This window comes from Haliotis rubra, unplaced genomic scaffold (assembly GCF_003918875.1).
Source record: "Haliotis rubra isolate DU_JTF1 unplaced genomic scaffold, ASM391887v1 Scf443, whole genome shotgun sequence".
NCBI classification, from domain to species: Eukaryota; Metazoa; Mollusca; class Gastropoda; order Lepetellida; family Haliotidae; genus Haliotis; species Haliotis rubra.
In genome coordinates, this window is record NW_025767128.1 from 754570 (window position 1) to 773966 (window position 19397).

Consider the following 19397-nt stretch of genomic DNA (forward strand, 5'->3'; position numbering starts at 1 on the left):
AACATATGTCACTCGATGTAATCAGCTGTACTTGACTTCGTTTTGGCCATAAAGGGATCGTGTTAAAATGCCATCACACTTTGCAGCAGGATCACAAACACATCTATCCCTCAGCAACAATGGACACAAAGACGGTCGTCCTGATATTCCTAGTTTTAACGACAGCAGATGGGCGTTCAGCAAACAAGAAGAAGACTGAGATTCGCTACGACCCAACGTGGGAGTCCCTAGATTCCAGGCCATTACCAACATGGTATGATGAAGCCAAAATTGGAATCTTTGTGTCATGGGGAGTCTTTTCAGTTCCAAGTTTTGGAAACGAGTGGTTTTGGGAAAGATGGCAAGGATACAAAGATCCAATGTATGTGCAGTACATGAAGGACAACTATAAACCTGACTTCACCTATGCTGACTTCGCAAGAGACTTCACGGCAGAGTTTTATGATGCTGAAGCTTGGGCTGAATTGTTTGCGGCCTCTGGAGCTAAGTATGTTGACATTTATTCACTGAGTGAGCCTATGTTGTAATTGCTGCAGTAAATAATCTCTTAGTAGCGAGTCAGTGAGTATAGTTTTACGCCGCTTTTAGCAATATTCCAGCAATATCACGAAATGGCCTTTACATATTGTACCAATGTAGGGAATCGAATCCAGGTATTCGGCGTGACGAGCGAACGTTTTGACCACTATGCTACGCCACCCCCCATAATCTCTTAATAGCTTCATGGCAGCCCGAGTTAGTGAGTGACATGAGAGTGATGAGAGTGTACGTTATTTGGTGAGTGACTGAGCGAGGGTGTGTCTGCGTAACACACATCGACATGGATATGTTTCTACAAAACCTTTGGATCAAAGGGCTAGGGTAGTTAAATCCTCACACAGAAAAAGATGAATGGATCTGCTTAAAAACGTTTATTCAGTAATATGCAGAATATGTGTGATCAAAACACACCAAGTACATGCACATCGTGAGGCGATTCTAAGAAACGTTTGGCATTGAGCACAATGTTAATGTATCAGTTCAGGTTGTCAAACAATCCCTAATGAAACCTGCCTGGCAATGTGTTTCATATTTTAGCCATGACCTCTACTCAGTACTCAATCATGAATCACCCCATGTTCAGTAGTGTTTGTTTTTTCAGATACATTTTGTTTATAACTAAACATCATGGAGGGTTTTGTAACTGGGCGACTAATGTCAGTTTTAACTGGAACTCAATGATGGTTGGTCCCAAGAGAGACCTTGTTGGTAATTATACGTTAAAACTTATTTTAACCTGAACAATATTTCATTGTACAAATCTATTAAATTTAGATTTTGTTATAGTTTAACTCGTTTAAGTTTTTATATCATCCTCTTTAGTTTTTTCGAAACAAAGTTTCGCAAATTTGAAATAACAATTTAATGTTATGAAGAGAGTAATCGATTTTTTTACGATTTCAAAGAGAAGTAAATCAATTTGGCAAGGAAGCAGTGTACTTTGGTCATTTATTCTTCTGATATCAACATGAACAAAAACAACTTTATGCAAATATTTTTTTATTTCAACGAAATATTATATTTTGAAATTTGATAATCGATGATCTGAAAACAAGTGTAAAATATGGGTCTTTGTGTTAATAAAAGGTGAGATGTCTCAAGCACTGAGATCAAAGACAGATCTGCGCCTTGGCCTGTATCACTCCCTGTTTGAGTGGTTCCACCCTCTCTATCTACAAGACAAGGCCAACAACTACACCACCACCAGGTTTGCTAAGGTCAGCTTTACTAAATTTATCACTGATGAATTATCGAGAATTGGACTGGTGTGTACCTATCGTAGCTAGGTTCGGGAGCTGGTTTTGAGAAGTGAATGAAAGTGTTTGTTTGGTAGGTTAGTTCACTTCGACAGAGATGGTATGTGTTTGTGTCCCGCCATCTCATAGCCAGGAACGTCAACCCACACTCTGTCCTTCAGGAAAGGTAAAAGTTTCCTCTCCGAAAGACTGAAGTCAATACTAGACATCCTCAGCTGACACTTACTGGGTTATATTGAGTTTTATACATCTAAGCAACAGAACAAAGTGTTCAGCTGATGTGGTCACCTGACCTGCTTCATTAATTAAGTTGTTAATGTTGTCTTGTCGAACCAACAGAACAGTAATCGTATTGATTGTGCAATGACATCATGTACCATAAAAATCAAATAAATTTCAGGAAAAGACTATCCCTGAGCTGTATGAGCTTGTGAACACCTACAAGCCTGACATTGTGTGGTCCGATGGAGACTGGGAGGCAACAGATAACTACTGGGGGTCCAGGGAGTTTCTGGCCTGGCTCTACAATGACAGGTACACGGTTGCGTTGTACGCTTTTACTTTGTGTCTTTGATAGTCTGTCTCACAGTCCCTGAACCATATCATTTTCCCTACAGCCTAGCCCTCCCTGCAATGTTAAAGCCTTACATGAAACAAGTCTAGATTTCCTCAGGTTCAGGTTCTGAATCTCTGGCTTCTTCTCAATATAAATGGGTTTATAATTAGTCGTTAGTCTATGTCTTTGTGTACATACACTAAAAACGGAAATCGTTACACTCATGGCATATTTAGAACGTAGAAAGGTTTCACGTCATGACATTGACAGTATTTAACAAATGTATGCGAATTCAGTATGTTTATGGTAACTGCAACAGGCCAGCATTTGATACGTAAAATGCTACAATAGACCACCACCTATAACAAGTGCTTGTTGTACATACATTTATCTAGCTGCTCAGTGTCAATGGATTTAACAAAAGAGACCTCTTTTGGCATCTTCCACGAAATTAGGCAAGTGAATTTAAGAAGACATGCTTGATCATAGAACGTATATCTGTTCTGTTCAACTTTGCAAATATGTCATTCATAGCTTTTATAATATTTGGATTCTTGTATAGGCAGTGTTATTCACATATTCCAGCAAATGGCAAATGAACTGGACTCAAGACAAGACTCCTCAACACAGCAACAAGCCCTAGCCATCTTGTACAAATCCATCTCTTAAATATATTCTCTTTGTAGCCCTGTGAAGGAGAAGGTTGTCACCAATGACAGATGGGGATATGGAGACCATTGTGAACATGGAGGGTTCTTGACATGCCATGACAGGTACAATCCAGGTATGAAACATAGTGAGTGAGTTAGTAAGTATGTGTAGTGTCAACCTGATTTAAGTGATAACATGGTTGGGGGCATCGGAAATGGTTTAATACACTATACACATATGAGGACTCGAAAACAGGCCTTCAGTTATTAGTGAACACTTAAACCTTAAGGCTATACTCCATTCTTCTCACTGTAGGAAACGAAACAATTACTGTCAATCTCTTCCAATTATTACCTCACATGGAACTAACACTGATCACATGAAATTAAACGTCAAACATGAGAAATTGCCGCCGATGACCCAGGTTCGATTCCCCACTTGGGTACAATGTGTGAAGCCCATTTCTGGTGTCCCCCGCCGTGATATTGCTGGAATATTGCTATAAGCGGCGTAACGCTAAACGCACTCACTCGTGTTGTATATTTGTAATTCAATATCAATTTATCAGTGTACGTAGATGGGGATCACTGAATTCATTAAAGAATTTACTATATTCGGAAAGTTAAAATATTTCATTGAATCATCTTAGGTTCAGAATATTGAGTGATCGACGTTGTTTCACATGTAAGAGCAATGGGATGTGACAATCCAGTTAAATATTTTAACATCTTAAAGGAGTACTTCAGCCAAGGAAGTGGGAGGATGCAATGACAATTGACAAGAAATCGTGGGGATTCCGTCGAGAGGCTATTTTGGATGACTTTCTGACTATGGATGAGATTATAGCAGTGCTGGCTGAAACTGTCAGGCAAGTACATTGATTTGTTTGTTTGTTTGTTTGTTTGTTTTTAACGCTGCATTCAGCAATATTCCAGCTGTGTGGCGGCGGTCTGCAAATATTCGACTCTGGACGAGAAAATCCAGTAACCAACAACATGAGCATTGATCTACGGTAATATATATATGGCCTACATGAAACAAGAGGTTGATAATATGATCAACGTCCTATGCTGTTGATGGTATTGAGGCACGGAAGCAAACAAGAAACACACCCGAAACAATATAGTGCTTCGTGCCCCCTTCCATAACCCATGTCACCGCTGTAGTGAAGTTGATGTAAAAGAGGTACACCGAATTAACGTGCATTTCCAGCCAGACATTTTAGCAGGAACTGCAGAGTAGCCCAAATATGGTTCATGAATGGTTATTGTGTCGTGCAACCAGGATACAATATTTACTGGAATGAATACCTTGTTCGGCAATATACCTTAATTCATATTGTTACTTACCTTGCATTGTTTGGTGATTATTTGTGTGTCAGTGCGATATCGTACGCTGTAAAGCAAATCTTATCTGAAGATTTCTGGTTGAACTTACTGTTTTAATTTTGATATTCCGCTTGTGAAAGGAATCTCCAAAGGCCTTAGGATAATAGTATGCCTTAGATCTGACAAACATGAACCTATGTACCTATGTGAGGGATGTGACTCTGCACAATGAATTAGAAAGCTGTCCCACCTGTGACCTAACATGCATCATGATCATACCAGTTATCAAATAGTGTTTCATGCTGTTACTCTCCTTTACAGCTGTGGGGGGAACTTGCTGATCAACGTGGGGCCAACCAAATATGGCATGATTAGTCCAATCTATGAAGAGAGACTGCGTCAGATGGGAGAATGGCTGAAGCTGAATGGAGAGGCTATCTACTCCTCCAAACCTTGGGTGGCCCAGAATGACACAGTCACACCAGGCGTTTGGTAGGTACTTTCTGTATTCCACACATTGGGTGGCCCAGAATGACGCAGTCACACCCGGTGTTTGGTGGGTACTTTATATATTCCACACCTTGGGTGGCCCGGAACGACAGTCACACCAGGGGTTTGGTAGGCACTTTATATATTCCACACCTTGGGTGGCCCAGAACGACACAGTCACACCAGGAGTTTGGTAGGTACTGTGGCCCAGAGTAATACACCAAATCTCCTGTTGGTGGCATGGCGGTTTTCCAATAGGTATAGACATGTGGAAAAAATAGATTTCCTTGTCCTAGACATGTCGGAAAATCCCATTTTCATTTAGACATATGAATATATATGGAAATACAGAATGCCACCACAAAGAGATTTGTCTCCAGACCAGGTCCAAGAAATCAGCGCCCTTCCTGGTGTGCTCCCGGCAGCCGAGGTCAAAAAGCGGATCATTTTCGGGTCCAAAGGCTCTACGAACTATGGCAAGAGCCCTCCAGCACAATTGTATTGCCCGCTGCAGAACCGTCGACCGACACCCTCTTGCCCGCTAGGGAGGTAGCTCCAAATCCGACATTGCCCACCATCCAGGACTTCTACAACCCCCAGCAGAAGACCGAGGCCTGTGCCGAGCAAACCACAACTATGTTGTCCAAGATATTTTTTATGGATTAAACTTCTTTTTTAATCCATAAAAAATATCTTGGGCATCAATGTACAGCTTCTAAATGCCACTGAAAGACATCACACAACTATGTTGTTAGCTCGTGCGGAGGAAACCACGACTATGTTGGTCGACATCTTGTCTAGGCTGGATGACGACGACAACAAACTCAGCGAGGAAATAGAAAGCATAGAGGAGGAACAAGAAGAGGCCCGTCTGGATATCCAGAAGGTGGGGCAGATGCTAGAATCGGCCCAAAAGTGGACTTACCTTTCCCTAGCCGCCGTTTTTGTCTGGTCAGTCGTCCACAAGACCTGGAAGTACTGCACACCGGCCAACACACAAGCCGATGAAAAGACAGCAACTCCCAAACCCGGATGTTTTCGTATGTATGTATGTTTGTATGTTGTTGGGGTTTTTTTTACTAGATAGAAGCTATACCCGTTTGGTCTTCTTCTTCTGGCGAATCTCTACGGGTGTCTGTTCCTTCGACTCTCTGGAGAATACCAACTCGACTTCTCGATCGTCTTTCCTTTCTGAAATGGGCGAGTAGCAGACTTTGCCAAGTCTACACAGACAGGCCCTCCCACCAACCGTAGATTTTTCTATTCCACCGGCGTCTCGAATCGTTTCTCCTATATTGCAGCCATAGGCCGGAATCGTTTCTCCAGTCGTTCTTCCCTTCGTATTTGGCTATGGCAAACGTTTTGCACATGTAGCTTTACTCTGGGGCGTCTCCGAGGAGGCGTTTGTATCGCAGGCACCAGAGGAGGCAGTCATCGTCATAGAGGTTCTCAATGTTATAGAAACAGCCGTCGATCGCGATTTCTTCTGGAACCTCGAGTGGGAGTCGCTCCGGGGGTGTATAGTCTATCTTTTTACGTTTCCAGAGAACGCATGTCTTTCTGCCAACGCAGTGGTCTATGGTGCCGCACTTGCAAGTAGAGTAATTGCTGCAGGTCGTAATTGGTTTGGTGGGTACAGGTAGACAAAATGGACTATTTTGCCGAAAACACGGCAAATACATATTCCTCTCCTTGGGTGGCACAGAATGACACAGACACACCAATAGTTAGGTAGGTCCGTTTTTATTCCACACACTGGCTGGCCCAGATTTACAGAGTCACATCAGTATTTATCACACCTTGGCTGGTCAGGAATGACAGTCACAGCAGGGGTTTGGCCTATAATAGCACAGGCATGACTATGGTCGGTATTCTCTGTATGTCCTGCTTTGGCCGGTAAAGAATGAAAGCCACAAGAGTCACACAGACAGTACAAGAGTTTGCTAGGTTCATCATGTGTATACTGCTTAGATTTCACATAACTTGTAGATGACGGGTTCATGTGAACACAAGTCCCCTGCCTTTGTTATTTGTTGGGTGCTTATAATGGAACAAATTACAAGGTGGATGAAACTGGAGCAGATCATTCCTAACCAGCGTTTTCAATTTGTTGTTGCATAAATTATGCTTGATTTTCATTTTCTGCCTGCTTTGTCAGCTTCTAAATGTGATAAGGAGAAACTTAATGGATGAACAACTTCTTTATTCAGGTGAAGCGACGTTCTAAATGACGAACTTCTAAATAAGCCACTCAAAAAAGTTAGCTTCTAAATGTCACAACTTTGGTCTCAGGTTGAGACAGATTGAGTGCTCTGTTATACTACACTGTGTGATCTCTCTTCAGGTACACACAGAGAGCTGGGACGGTGTACGCCATTGTCCTCAACTGGCCACAACCAGGTCAACTCATCCTTGGATCAGCTTTGCCCAAAACTGGAATGAAAGTCAGCCTCCTTGGCTACACTGAAGGCTCCTTCTCCTGGCAGAATGCTTCACCCAAAGGAATCAGCATCACAATCCCTCCCATCCCTGTCAAACAGATGCCATGTCAGTGGGCATGGGTCTTCGCAATGACATAAATGGTTCACAACAGGATGGGTATTTGCAAAGAAAATAAACATGTGGTTAATAACGGGCTGTGTCTTCATTATGACACAATTGGTTGACAATTAAAGGGTTGGGCCTATAAAATGACATAAATTGCTGACAGGTAAACAGAAGACCTTTTCCATAACATAGTTGACAATGAGAAGTCCCAAACAAATGAATTTGTTACTTGACTTACATTTTTGTATTACAAATGAAATGCATATACAGACATTATGACCAGCATTTCTATCCTTCATTCACAACTTCTTACACATATTAAATGTGTATCCCAGAAACATGTAGGAGCAAGGGTTATCTCCCTTGAATTGACATTATCTCCCTTGTCCTCGCCAGGACATAAATGGTCAACATTAACACAAGTTATAAATATATCGTTGATAATGGGATGGACCTACTCAATGACACAAATGGTTGACAAACAATGAGATGATATACATGGTTGACAATTGAATCGTGGACATTTTCAATGACATAAATTACTTACAAATATCTGACGTTGGAATGGTCCAAATAGAAAGGTTTGCTATTTAACTTAAATTTATGTGCTACAAATGTGGTTGTTCTCATAATAAATTGAATGCTACTTCGACTGCATATATGAACATTATAACCAATACTTTCTTGCTTGTTTATTTGTCCAACTTAATGCATCTCTTAAATCTTAAGACACCTGACATGACAACACATGTGTTGTAAGAGTAAGGGTTATTTCCCTTTAAATGCATGGTTATAACTCACTGATTTATGGTAGGTGGTGTTACATGATAACAACGCTAACTATGCACAATGAAAATGATGAATATTTTCAATATTTTGGCACACATAAGAAGGAGAAATAAAATGAACCAAAAACATTCTGATCCAGGGTCTGATGCCTTGCAGACATATTTAATGAGAAAGGTTACCATTTCAGCAAGGTTTGTAATGACACCACGTACTGCTATACGCCATTCTTGGCCTCATTGCAGACATACTCTAAGAGGTCACTCCAACAACAAAGTGTGGGCTAATGCCATACTCTGTTACACACCTCACCCTCAAACACCTTGCAGACATACTCAAAGAGGTTACATCCATGGTTAGGCTGCCACCATACTCTAAAGCACGTGTAACCATTGGAACCTTGTAGACATATTCAAAGTGGTTAAACCCATGGGTCTTCGCAATGGCATAAATGGTCCACAACAGGATGGGTTTTTGCAAGGACATAAATAGATGACAACGGGATGTGCCTTCACAAAGACAAATGGTTGACAACGGGATGACCACGACAAAAATATCAATGGCTGGCAAATTTAATCGGATGGACCTCTACAAGGGAATGGGATATCCATAACAAAGACACACATTATATTTAATTTACACCTTTTGTGTTAGAAATCGAATGTTTCTGAAAGTGAAATCAATGCTACCTTAAGAAAACATTATGATCTCTATATCTGGTTGGTTGGATTGTCAACACATGTTCATGGATACATCACTGTATGTGATTTGCATGTTGGTTCAAAGTAATATACACATGAAATATTCAGAAACCTGATGTGATTACACTTCACATGGTGGTATAGTATGGTAGTTGCGTCTTAAGACTATTTGTGCCCAACACCAAGTGAGTAAGGCAAATGAATGTGTTCTCCATTTCTGCCTCCCGGTGCTGGCATTTGTTTATCTGTGCAAGACTCTTCATGATTGTCCAAGCTCATCAATCATAACGAAGGCATGGGATGCAACTTGTTATGTTTATTTGCCTGTCTACGTGGAGAATATCATAATTTATTCCTGAATCGAGGTGGCTGTTTTTGTGATTGATGAAGGTTTAAACGTAAAAACCCTGTCCACATACTGTGCACATCTTACAAGCGTTGCTTTAAAGTCTGCATTATGTTATACCTATACACCCAATAACCTCAAAAACATACTCAAACCTTATGAACGTATATCTTAACAATAAGGATTTGCAGGCTTCATATTTGATCAATACCTTGGTCTTTGAATGGCATCTAGAAGTGATACACATAAGGAAGAGAGTTTTACTGATGTCAGTTTCTTTATTATGAGGAACACAACGCTTCGGAGTATAGTCTTACACCTTCATCTTTCTCTTACCTAACACATACAAAATATGTAGATAAAATTGGAAAATTCCAACCTTGCAGAGTAATTAGAAACATGTCTGAAATCAGATAACAGGATATAGTATCAAAGAACCCTGGCCTGTACCACCCCTGTCTGAATGGCTGCTTCGTCTGTGTCGAAAATAGAGGAGAAGGTTGCAAACATTTATATTTGTACATGGTACTTAACTGTGTGTCATGGCTGAGGAAAAAACTTGCATAATCAGTCTGTCTGCAGTTATACATCACCACATGACGTATAGTCAACATACTCACCAGCATAGCCTTGGAAAGATTACACAATATATCTAGAAGTGATAACGACCGAAATCAAAACCCTGGCCTGTACCACCCCCTGTCTGAATGGCTGCTTCGTCTGTGTCTAGAGGACAAGTTCAGCCCGTTGTATGCCAACAATGCATATAGCACCATCATGATCTTGACCCGAGGTACATCGACATTTCTGAAAATTAAAACGTATAGTAACATGGCCATGTCTTTACAGCAATAAATGTCACAACTGTTAAAAAACTCAATAGGTCCCTATGAACCCAAATGGACTTTCCTAGATTCCTGTGCTTTTCCGTCGTGGTACGATGAAGCTGAACTGGTAATTTTCATCCAATGGAGAATATTCTAAGAACCAGTATATATAATTGATTCATTCGTTTTAGGTAGTATACGTGTTTGGGTAACTCGGCCCATTTACACCTTGCCCTTGATAAAGACCTAGATGTATGAAGTAGTAACCTTCACACATGCATTGATATAAGCCAGGAGTACATGCTGATCATCATTGGACAGTTGGAGAAAATAAAGGTCCAGTCAAGAGATCAATGTTGAGATCTTTAGGAGACTCTACCATTATCGGACGTTGAGATACATATTTCTGTCGACGCAGTAATTATAGAGTCACATTGACAAGCTGATTACAAACTTTATAATTAGCAGAAATGTCATTATTCATAAACCGCAAAGCTCAAGACGAGGTCTGCTTAAGTGAACCTCTTCTCTGCGCTTCTTAACATATTTTCCACTAAAGGATCATGCCCATCTCCTTTGTTGCCTTTTCGTTTCAGTATGGATGTTACGGACATATACTGTTCATCCTTTTATGACTCTAAATCTAATGCCGCCGTTGGCAGTTTATCGGCTCTCTAATATTTCCCAGCAGTCCAAAATGATTAAGTTCCCATGACAAATCAACAACCACTAAGGTTTGGTTTAGAGTGGCTCTGGAAAACAAAGAAAGTAACATATTATGTAGACTTCATGACGAACAAGCACAACCAGACATATGCAGTTTTTGTTAAAGATGTTATAGCTGACTAGATGATGCAAACGCATGGTCGAAACTATGATTGCTACTATTCGAAGCGTTCACAGCGCCAACTCGCGGATATAAGCAGCCAGCAACCATTCACCCAGTCCTTCATGTTAGACTGAGCTGCCTCAGTAACCTGTCCAAAATATATAGATGAGGTGAGGTGAAATTGGGTTTAACGTCGTGCTTGAGAATATTTCGCTCATATGACGACGTGCATGCGTGTGTATGTGTATGTGTGGCTGCTTGTACTAGCCCAGACTGAAGCTGGTTTTATAGTGCTAGCTCACTGAGATACCATGCCGCAGTAAAGCATGAATACCCCACTCAGACACAGTATACTGACTCCGAGCCTACCAGTCCTTGTTGTACCCATTAATGCCGAGCGCCAGGCAGGGACCAACAAGTACCATATTTTAACGTCTTTTGGTATGACGCGGCCGGGGATCGAACCCGCGACCATCCGCTCTCCGGGCGGACGCTCTAACCACTACACCACGGAGGCGGCCTTCAAAATATATAGAGTAATATGCAAGGATGTCAATATACAGATCGCCGCATGACTTTAAAGTGCAACATACCTCAGACACGTCTATTATCACTGAGCTGGATACAAGATAAACAAATACTCCTGACACAAGACCAGGTATCCTTACTGGAGGGTCAAGGTGATTCAATCTATCTAATCTGTTCGAGCATCATCGCGACTACAATACAAGAATCCCACAACCACAAACAGAAACTCTCACAGGCAATCACTGAAACATGACTTCTCTCAAAATCCTAACTCCACTTCTAACACTGTCAGTACTTACAGTACTGTCAGTATATGGCCAGTATCAGCCCACGTGGGAATCTCTGGATGCAAGACCACTTCCTGCATGGTATGACGATGCCAAATTTGGTATCTTCATCCACTGGGGAGTCTTCTCAGTGCCAAGTCTTGGTTCAGAATGGTTCTGGTACCTCTGGGAAAAGCGAAAGGTACCAGAAGTTGTTGACTACATGAAAAAGAACTTCCGACCAGATTGGACGTATGCTGATTTTGTTCCAATGCAGAATTCTTCGATGCTGACGAGTGGGCTAGAATTTTGGAATCTTCAGGTGCCAAGTAGGTATATTCTTCTTATTTGGAAAGCAGCACATACAACTATTAATCTGAAATAAAATGTATCTGCATAAATTGATCCACTGCCATGTGTATATATATATATATATATATATATATATATATATATATATTGACGTCATCCTTTCTTGTCATCATTGTTTGTACAGTTCATCGTGCCTCTGAGTAACTCCTGATACTTAAGCACTCAATATCTGGTTTTATATGCCATCATCGTAAAATGACTTCATTCAGAGATTCATAGATCTCTTTTTTGGGGATTATTCATCTTCCTGTGAATCGGAAAAGTCAAAACAGAGTTCCAGCATGTAGATTGGTGATCGTTTCTGACAGACCAGGTTGTATGTGTATTGGTTCTTACCCAACAAAGATTGTACATCAATTATAACAGTTTTTGTGACTTGTTCCCGTAATAATGCTTTGACCACTGTCACTGTAGGGAACGGTATCTGGACCATTGTTCAAAGCAGATTTCAATAAATGCAAACTAGATTATATACCGTGAAGTAATTTAACTTCAGCTAAAGCAATAGCACAGTTTGGAATGAAGAATTCACACGAAAATTAACAATGACTACGATTTCACCATAGTTTAAAGATGAACAATGCATTTAATGTACATATTCATTAACTCTTAACATCAACAATATTACAGTGTTTGTGTGCTGAATGTAGCTGGCAAATCATTTCTGATGCTGTAGTGAAAAGCAATTATCACTCACTCAGTTTGCTGTGACCTTCCTAGGTACACAGTTTTCGTGAGTAAACACTGCGAGGGTTTCTGTCACTGGCCGAGCAATGTGTCCTTCAGCTGGAACTCAATGGTTGCTGGGCCCAAAAGGAATATTGTGGGTAATGAACACTATTTAATGAATACGTCCACCTTCCATGGTTTGTCATCAGAATCCTTGTGTACGTTTTCCGATTGAACCAAATCTTAAAACCAACTGATTTAATTGCCAAAGGGACTTATACAAACAATACACATACAACGACAGCTGTATAAAAATATGAAAATAGAAAGTCAAAAGTCCAATGAATGATTTTTAATACATAAATCACGAAAAAATAAAAAAAACCTGAGAAACATATCTCCTGTTGTTTCAGCTGAGTTGGCACAAGCAGTCCGCACCAAGACGGACTTAAGGTTCGGCCTGTACCATGTGCTGTACGAGTGGTTCCACCCTCTCTATCTCCAGGACAAAGAGAACAATTTTACCACAAGGAGAATTGTTGATGTAATGTTTGGCATATTGTTACAGTGAATGTGTCCACTTACCGTTTTGTAAACATTTTCATTTTACAAATTGACAAATGTTAGCCCAGGTAATTTGTCATAAAAAAAAAACAATTTTCATACCAAATTGTATCACCCAGTGAGTAAAATGTTAGAATTACAACAAAATGAAAGTCAATGAAAATTCTTTGCATGATAAGTGTTTTGTAAGATTTCCGAGTCACTCTACTAGATTTAGGATCAGTCTTTTAGAAAATGGAAAGATGTTACAATCAATTTGTCAGATGACCGAAATATTTCGCTGTTCTGTATATTCTCTGAATGAGTCACAATTTAAACCTTGACTGAATCTTATGTACACTCTACTAAAATCTATTTAGTATTTATGTTCAGTAATTTTAATTTCTAAAATATATATTTTAAAAGTCAATGTTTAAAGTGTGGTAAGAGTTAGTCATCGTCTTCTTCTAAAGAGAAAGTTTTCGTATTCGAATTGTCATCCTACTACTTTCACTTGTAATCCCAGTAGTATTAGTATTCACATTATCACTGCAGTTCAAGATCATGCCTGAGCTGTATGAGATTGTGAACACCTTTGAGCCTGATCTTGTGTGGTCTGACGGAGATTGGGAGGCTCCAGACACCTACTGGGGATCCAGGGAGTTTCTGGCCTGGCTGTACAATGACAGGTTAGTGTCAATAAGTTCTGTATGGTGTAAATTAGATTGGCCCATTGTATATCACCCCTGGACAAACACTCTAACATAATGATCATTATGTTCTTATTTTCGGAAGCATTCACTCAACGATTCATGGATTCGTCACAGGATCCACTCACCATTCACGACAATCATATACGTGTTACAAGATTCATGCACTTCTTAGGAGATTCAGTCACTTGTTACTAAACTGATATATATATATATTTATAAGTCACATACTTTCCTAATATGTTGCCAAAACACTACAGATATCGTGCCCAATTGCGAATTTGCCAGTCAAAATCACAACACTTTTCAAATAATCCCAAAACACCAGGTGTGTACTTTCTTTTGTACGTCAGTTTATATTCCTTTGTGTATTCCTATATTTATTGAAAGATTCATTCACTACTCATTCCCAAGCTCATGGTCAGCATTGACAAATCTTCAGCAAAGGTTAGAAAGATATACTGAGTCAAAAAAGAAACTTCACAAAATGTAATTTGAAAAATAATGAATAATTTTTCTCTGATGATACATCTACGTATCCGAAATGAGATCCCTATCTTTCGACTCTAGAAAAACGTTAGCAAAATCCACTCAAATCCATCCATTCGTTGTGCAAATGACGTTAGTGCCAAATCAGGTTTTGCACGTGCAGTCGATCACGTGATCTTCGCATCGAAGTTTTCTTCATATGCACGTGTTTGCATTGGCCTCAAGAATTGAAAAAACACTTTTAAACCACAGTTCTAACGGTACTTGAAATGCCACGATTGTCAAATGTGCAACGTGAACGTGCCGTTGGCATGTTGCAAGCGGGAAGATCAGTTATTGACGTCGCAAGAGCAATTGGATGCAGCCGTCGTACTGTGTATGACTTGCGAGGTCGTCTACAACAAACTGGCACCACTTCTGATCGCCCAAGGTCGGGTCGTCCACGTGTGACGTCACGAGCAGAAGACCGTCAAATCGTCCTACGTCACCTACGTGACAGATTTCTGCCGGCTACACGAACCAGGGCTGAGATGTTTAGATGTCGACTGTCCTCACAGACCATTCGAAATCGGTTGCGGACTGCCAGTCTCCATTCTCGACGTCCATATCGTGGGCCAATATTGACGCCGTTTCATCAACGTCTGCTGTGGGCCCAACGTCACCTCCGATGGACCCAGAGAGACTGGAATCGAGTCGTCTTTAGCGATGAATCCAGGTTTACCCTCAGATTCGCTGACGGCAGGCATACAGTCTGGAGACCACGTCGTGAACGGTATGCCCAATGTTGTGTACAGGAAGTCGACAGATTCGGGGGCGGAAGTTGCATGGTGTGGGGTGCTTTCTGTGGGAACAACCGTTCCCGACTTCTGCTCATCCGTGGAAACCTCACAGCTGCTGCTTACCGCGACCAGGTGCTCACCCCTGAACTCGTTCCTTTCATGGCGGCTCATGGCCCAGGTCTACAGTTCCCGCATGATAATGCTCGGCCGCATACCGCGATGTTGACACGAAATTTCCTTCAAAACGCTGGAATCAACGTCATGGACTGGCCATCGAGGTCCCCTGACCTTAATCCAATAGAGCACGTTTGGGATGCACTTGGGAGAAGGCTTCGTGGTCTTAGGAACCAACCTCAGAATTTGCAGGAACTTGGCGCTGCCTTGCAAGAGCAATGGCGCAGAATCCCCAACCATGTGCTCACAAGCATCAGGTAGTCGATGAGGAGACGGTGTTTGGCAGTGGTGAATGCGCGGGGCGGCCATACACGATATTGAACTGAGAAAATTCGCATTTTTATTCTTGTGACTTGACATTCTGTATACCCATGTTGTGGAACGGCGGTGTAGCCTAATGGAACTGATTATGGCACTGTCAGTGTATCGAGTACATCACACAGATCTTAGCAATGAAATAATAACAATTTAACCATCTTACCATCTCTTGTTCTTTAATAGTGCCCTGCAGAAAGAATGTGAAGTTTCTTTTTTGACTCAGTATATATAAGCACAACGTCAATGGACAAGAGTTAAATGTCCTACAATACACAATAGTGTTCAAATCTCAAAATGAAGTCGTACACATTCCAGCCCAATCAAGGAGAAAGTGGTGACCAATGACCGGTGGGGTATAGGATGTAGCTGTACCCATGGAGGTGTCCACACTTGTGGAGACAGATACAATCCTGGTACGGAACAAATATATTTTCCAATTCGTAATAAATGTTATCGTATAAAACAAAGTTTGTATGCAGTTGCTCAAAGCAAAGTAGGACATATACTGGCTATACGATCGTGGTCTGTACATAACCAAGTCTAGATCAAACGATCCACTGACTGACAGCTTGAGCTTTGACCTGTGCAGTTGGCATATGATGACATGCACCAACCAAGTAGGCATTGCTGAAGACCATTTCTAACCTGCATCTTCTAAGGGCTAAACAATCAGAATTGTTGTTGTGTTGGTGCTCATTAAATCACAAAATGCAGGATTCCCAGCTAAAATCGTAACATTTTGAAGAATGTCGCGAAGCTATTTATTGTGATTTAGCATCGCATTCACTCACCCGGTCAGAAAGCAGCATTCTGAATCAAATCTGAATTTCAGACAAGAAGCCAGTTATACAATTGTCACAACTGCAAGCCAAAGTCTACACACTCGCTCCTCATTGTGTACAGATGATATATGTTTTCTGGTTTGACTCTTCAGGTGTTCTGCAGAAGCACAAGTGGGTGAATGCTATGACAATAGACAAGAGGTCATGGGGCTTCCGACGTAATGCTCCCCTGTCAGACTACCTGACCATAGAGGAGCTCATCGAGACTCTAGCTAGAACCGTCAGATACACCAATTTCCACACAAATAATGGCTGCCTTACATTTATATTGCATCCTTCTTATCTACTGTCTGAGACAGAAATAGCTTTTGTCAACCACTGTCATCAGGCTGATGACGATTCTACAAACGACTCTCACTTGAAAATGTTCTGGAAACCACTATCTTGAAGAATCCTACAAACCATTGTTACACAATTCTTGTTCGCTCTCTTCCATGAGAAATATGAGCAGTCAGCTTTATACATGTGGTAATATTTCAATACATGATGTATACATGCAGTTGTGCCAACATCTAGGAGACATGACATTAACCTTCCATACTGTTCACCATCAAATAACTCTAAGTGGTCCAAAGTGATGATCATTGTCTCCTCTGTTCCAGTTGTAACGGCAACCTACTCATGAACGTTGGACCAACTGCCTATGGTGTAATCAGCCCTATCTTTGAGGAGAGGCTGAAGCAGATGGGCGAGTGGCTCAAGGTGAATGGTGAAGGTATCTACGAAACAAGACCTTGGACCTACCAGAATGAAACTGTGATACCCGAAATATGGTAAGCATTTGTTGTGTCTACCTTTCACAACTTGGGGTGCAAATGAGCTTGCACTTCCCAAAAAGATTTCAAAAGAATGAAACGACTCCTGCTCAAAAGGATTGTGATTAGGGTTACACAAAAGCTTTCAAAATGTTTTAAGCTTAACATGTGGAGCAGATTTCCAAATTTAATGCATCAGGGACCAAGCGATGTCCTATTCAGTTCCCCATTTGGACTTCCCTAGTTCTAGCCTTTGGTCAGGTGTACCATTGAATTTCAGTAGTACTCCCAGGTTTTGCAAACTGTATAATTACTTAGTGATATACAGGCATTATCCCGTATATATGTTTAGTTTATACACTTCCAGCCTACAGATATCTACATTTGTAACGTTTGAGCTACTATCAGACATGTTCTTTCTACGAAGATTTCAATGAGTGTCATAAACCTCTTGCTCAAAATGTATATCATTCAAGCCCTAAGTCAAGCTTTCAAAATGTTCAATGATAGGCGTGTGGAGGACATTTCTGAAATTGCAATTTAATTTAATTTAATATCAATGTTGAACCACGTTCAGGTACACCTCAAGGACAAATGGACAAGAAAAAGACACCTACGCAACCGTCATGAGCTGGCCCAACGTAGGGACCTTCCAGCTGACCCGCCCCATCCCTAATGCCAACTCTGTGGTCAGTCTACTGGGCTACTCTGGGACATTCAGCTACACAAAAGCTGCAGGTCAAGGCATCAACATCAACATTCCGGCCATTCCTGCAAACGCTATGCCGTGCAAGTGGGCATGGGTGTTCAAGATCACCAATGTTCAAAACTAAGCCTCTTGAAATGTTCATACTTGGACAAACTTAACATAAGTACCCAGTACACGTTTGTTTGTTTGTTTCTTTGTTTTTTTCTGTGTTTTTGTTCTTTTATCTGCAAAAGAGGTTTAATGGTGAATTAACATATTGTATAAATACCTTTCGTTTCAACAAGGAACGTCTGTCTTGCAATAAATGATATATGTAACCTAATGTTAGCAATCTTTTCTTCATTCTTTACATAAACTGTTAGAGGTTAGCGGGATTGTGGTTTAACTGTGATTCAAGAGCTTCTCTTTAGTGCCAACAGTGAAGACGGAGATACAAACGTTAAATTTCAGTATGCTACCACGGTTGGGTATTTCGAATGAGGAAGGACAATTGCACTGATTTACATGAATACCGAATGATATATAGTTTCCATGTCGGTACCTTTGTGATTTGCAAGGAGACTAATGAATTCTCTAGACGTAATTCCTTAGGGAGAGAACACCACATCTCTAAAACTGCTTTCCCCAAACACTGAGCTGAGTTCAGTCCATGCCGTCTCTGAAGTTCTCTTTTCAGGATGTACCGAATATTTTCAGTTAATTTAAGGTCTGGCTGTGCCATGCTATAAAGAATATTTATCACATTTCGTGTCCTGTACAATCCTGGCTGCGTGTACCGGGATATGATTGTCTGGAAGGGTGTACTGAAAAACGGCAACAAAAAAAGCCAATTGCTGCCATCGCATATATCTATGTACTTTCATCTATTTAGATAAGTGCTACATAATGTTTACCATTGTTACCATTATGAGTCATGATCCCTTGTTGTATTTCCCTCCTGCAATTATTGCAACTTTTGTTCACAAGGGGTAAAACGACGAGTCTCATAACATTAAATGATATGTTTTTTACCATTGGTATCACATGTCACCCACCTGTGTATATTTATTGACCTCATCCTTCGCAACAATTTCTAGTCTCTAGACGATATATCAATAATTTGGTTACTGGATAATCTGCAAGCCAAGTGTCAAATATGAGGCCTAAAGTTATCAATGGATGAGATGTCTGTAGCAGTGAAATCTAAGACAGACAGATCTGCACCTTGTCACGACACCCTGTTCGAATGGTTCCACCTTCTGTATCTAAAGGACAAGGTCAGTCCACATCAAGGCCACATAACATATAGACCACAGAGAAAACAATCCAGATCTTGACCGACATTGCACCAACATATCTATACTTGATAACTGTTGGGTCACGGCTATGTCTCAACAGTAATACTAAA

The 19397-nt window shown here is 40.8% G+C and overlaps 3 protein-coding genes across 3 annotated transcripts in view; 2 read left to right on the forward strand and 1 right to left on the reverse strand.

Moving 5' to 3' along the window:
- Positions 1-19397, reverse strand: part of LOC124289577 (adhesion G-protein coupled receptor F3-like) — a 155478-nt gene that overhangs the window by 62010 nt on the left and 74071 nt on the right. The window lies entirely within an intron of this gene.
- Positions 68-8037, forward strand: LOC124289582 (alpha-L-fucosidase-like). Its single transcript, XM_046726154.1, has 8 exons — positions 68-487; positions 1142-1248; positions 1627-1757; positions 2197-2330; positions 3039-3136; positions 3739-3871; positions 4653-4823; positions 7165-8037. The coding sequence occupies exons 1-8, from the start codon at positions 120-122 to the stop codon at positions 7397-7399; spliced, it is 1377 nt and encodes a 458-aa protein (XP_046582110.1). The 5' UTR covers positions 68-119; the 3' UTR covers positions 7400-8037.
- On the forward strand, positions 11631-18332 carry LOC124289585 (plasma alpha-L-fucosidase-like). Its single transcript, XM_046726157.1, is given in 9 exon segments — positions 11631-11913; positions 11916-11979; positions 12743-12849; positions 13105-13235; positions 13790-13923; positions 16020-16117; positions 16639-16768; positions 17146-17319; positions 17879-18332. Coding segments are annotated over 9 exon segments (1374 nt in total). The 5' UTR covers positions 11631-11633; the 3' UTR covers positions 18135-18332.

Coding starts and splice junctions, on each gene's coding strand:
- LOC124289582 (XM_046726154.1), top strand. CDS start 120: ATGGACACAAAGACGGTCGTCCTGATATTCCTAGTTTTAACGACAGCA. Junction 2,331..3,038: donor GCCTGGCTCTACAATGACAG/GTACACGGTTGC, acceptor TTCTCTTTGTAG/CCCTGTGAAGGAGAAGGTTG. Junction 3,872..4,652: donor GTGCTGGCTGAAACTGTCAG/GCAAGTACATTG, acceptor TCTCCTTTACAG/CTGTGGGGGGAACTTGCTGA.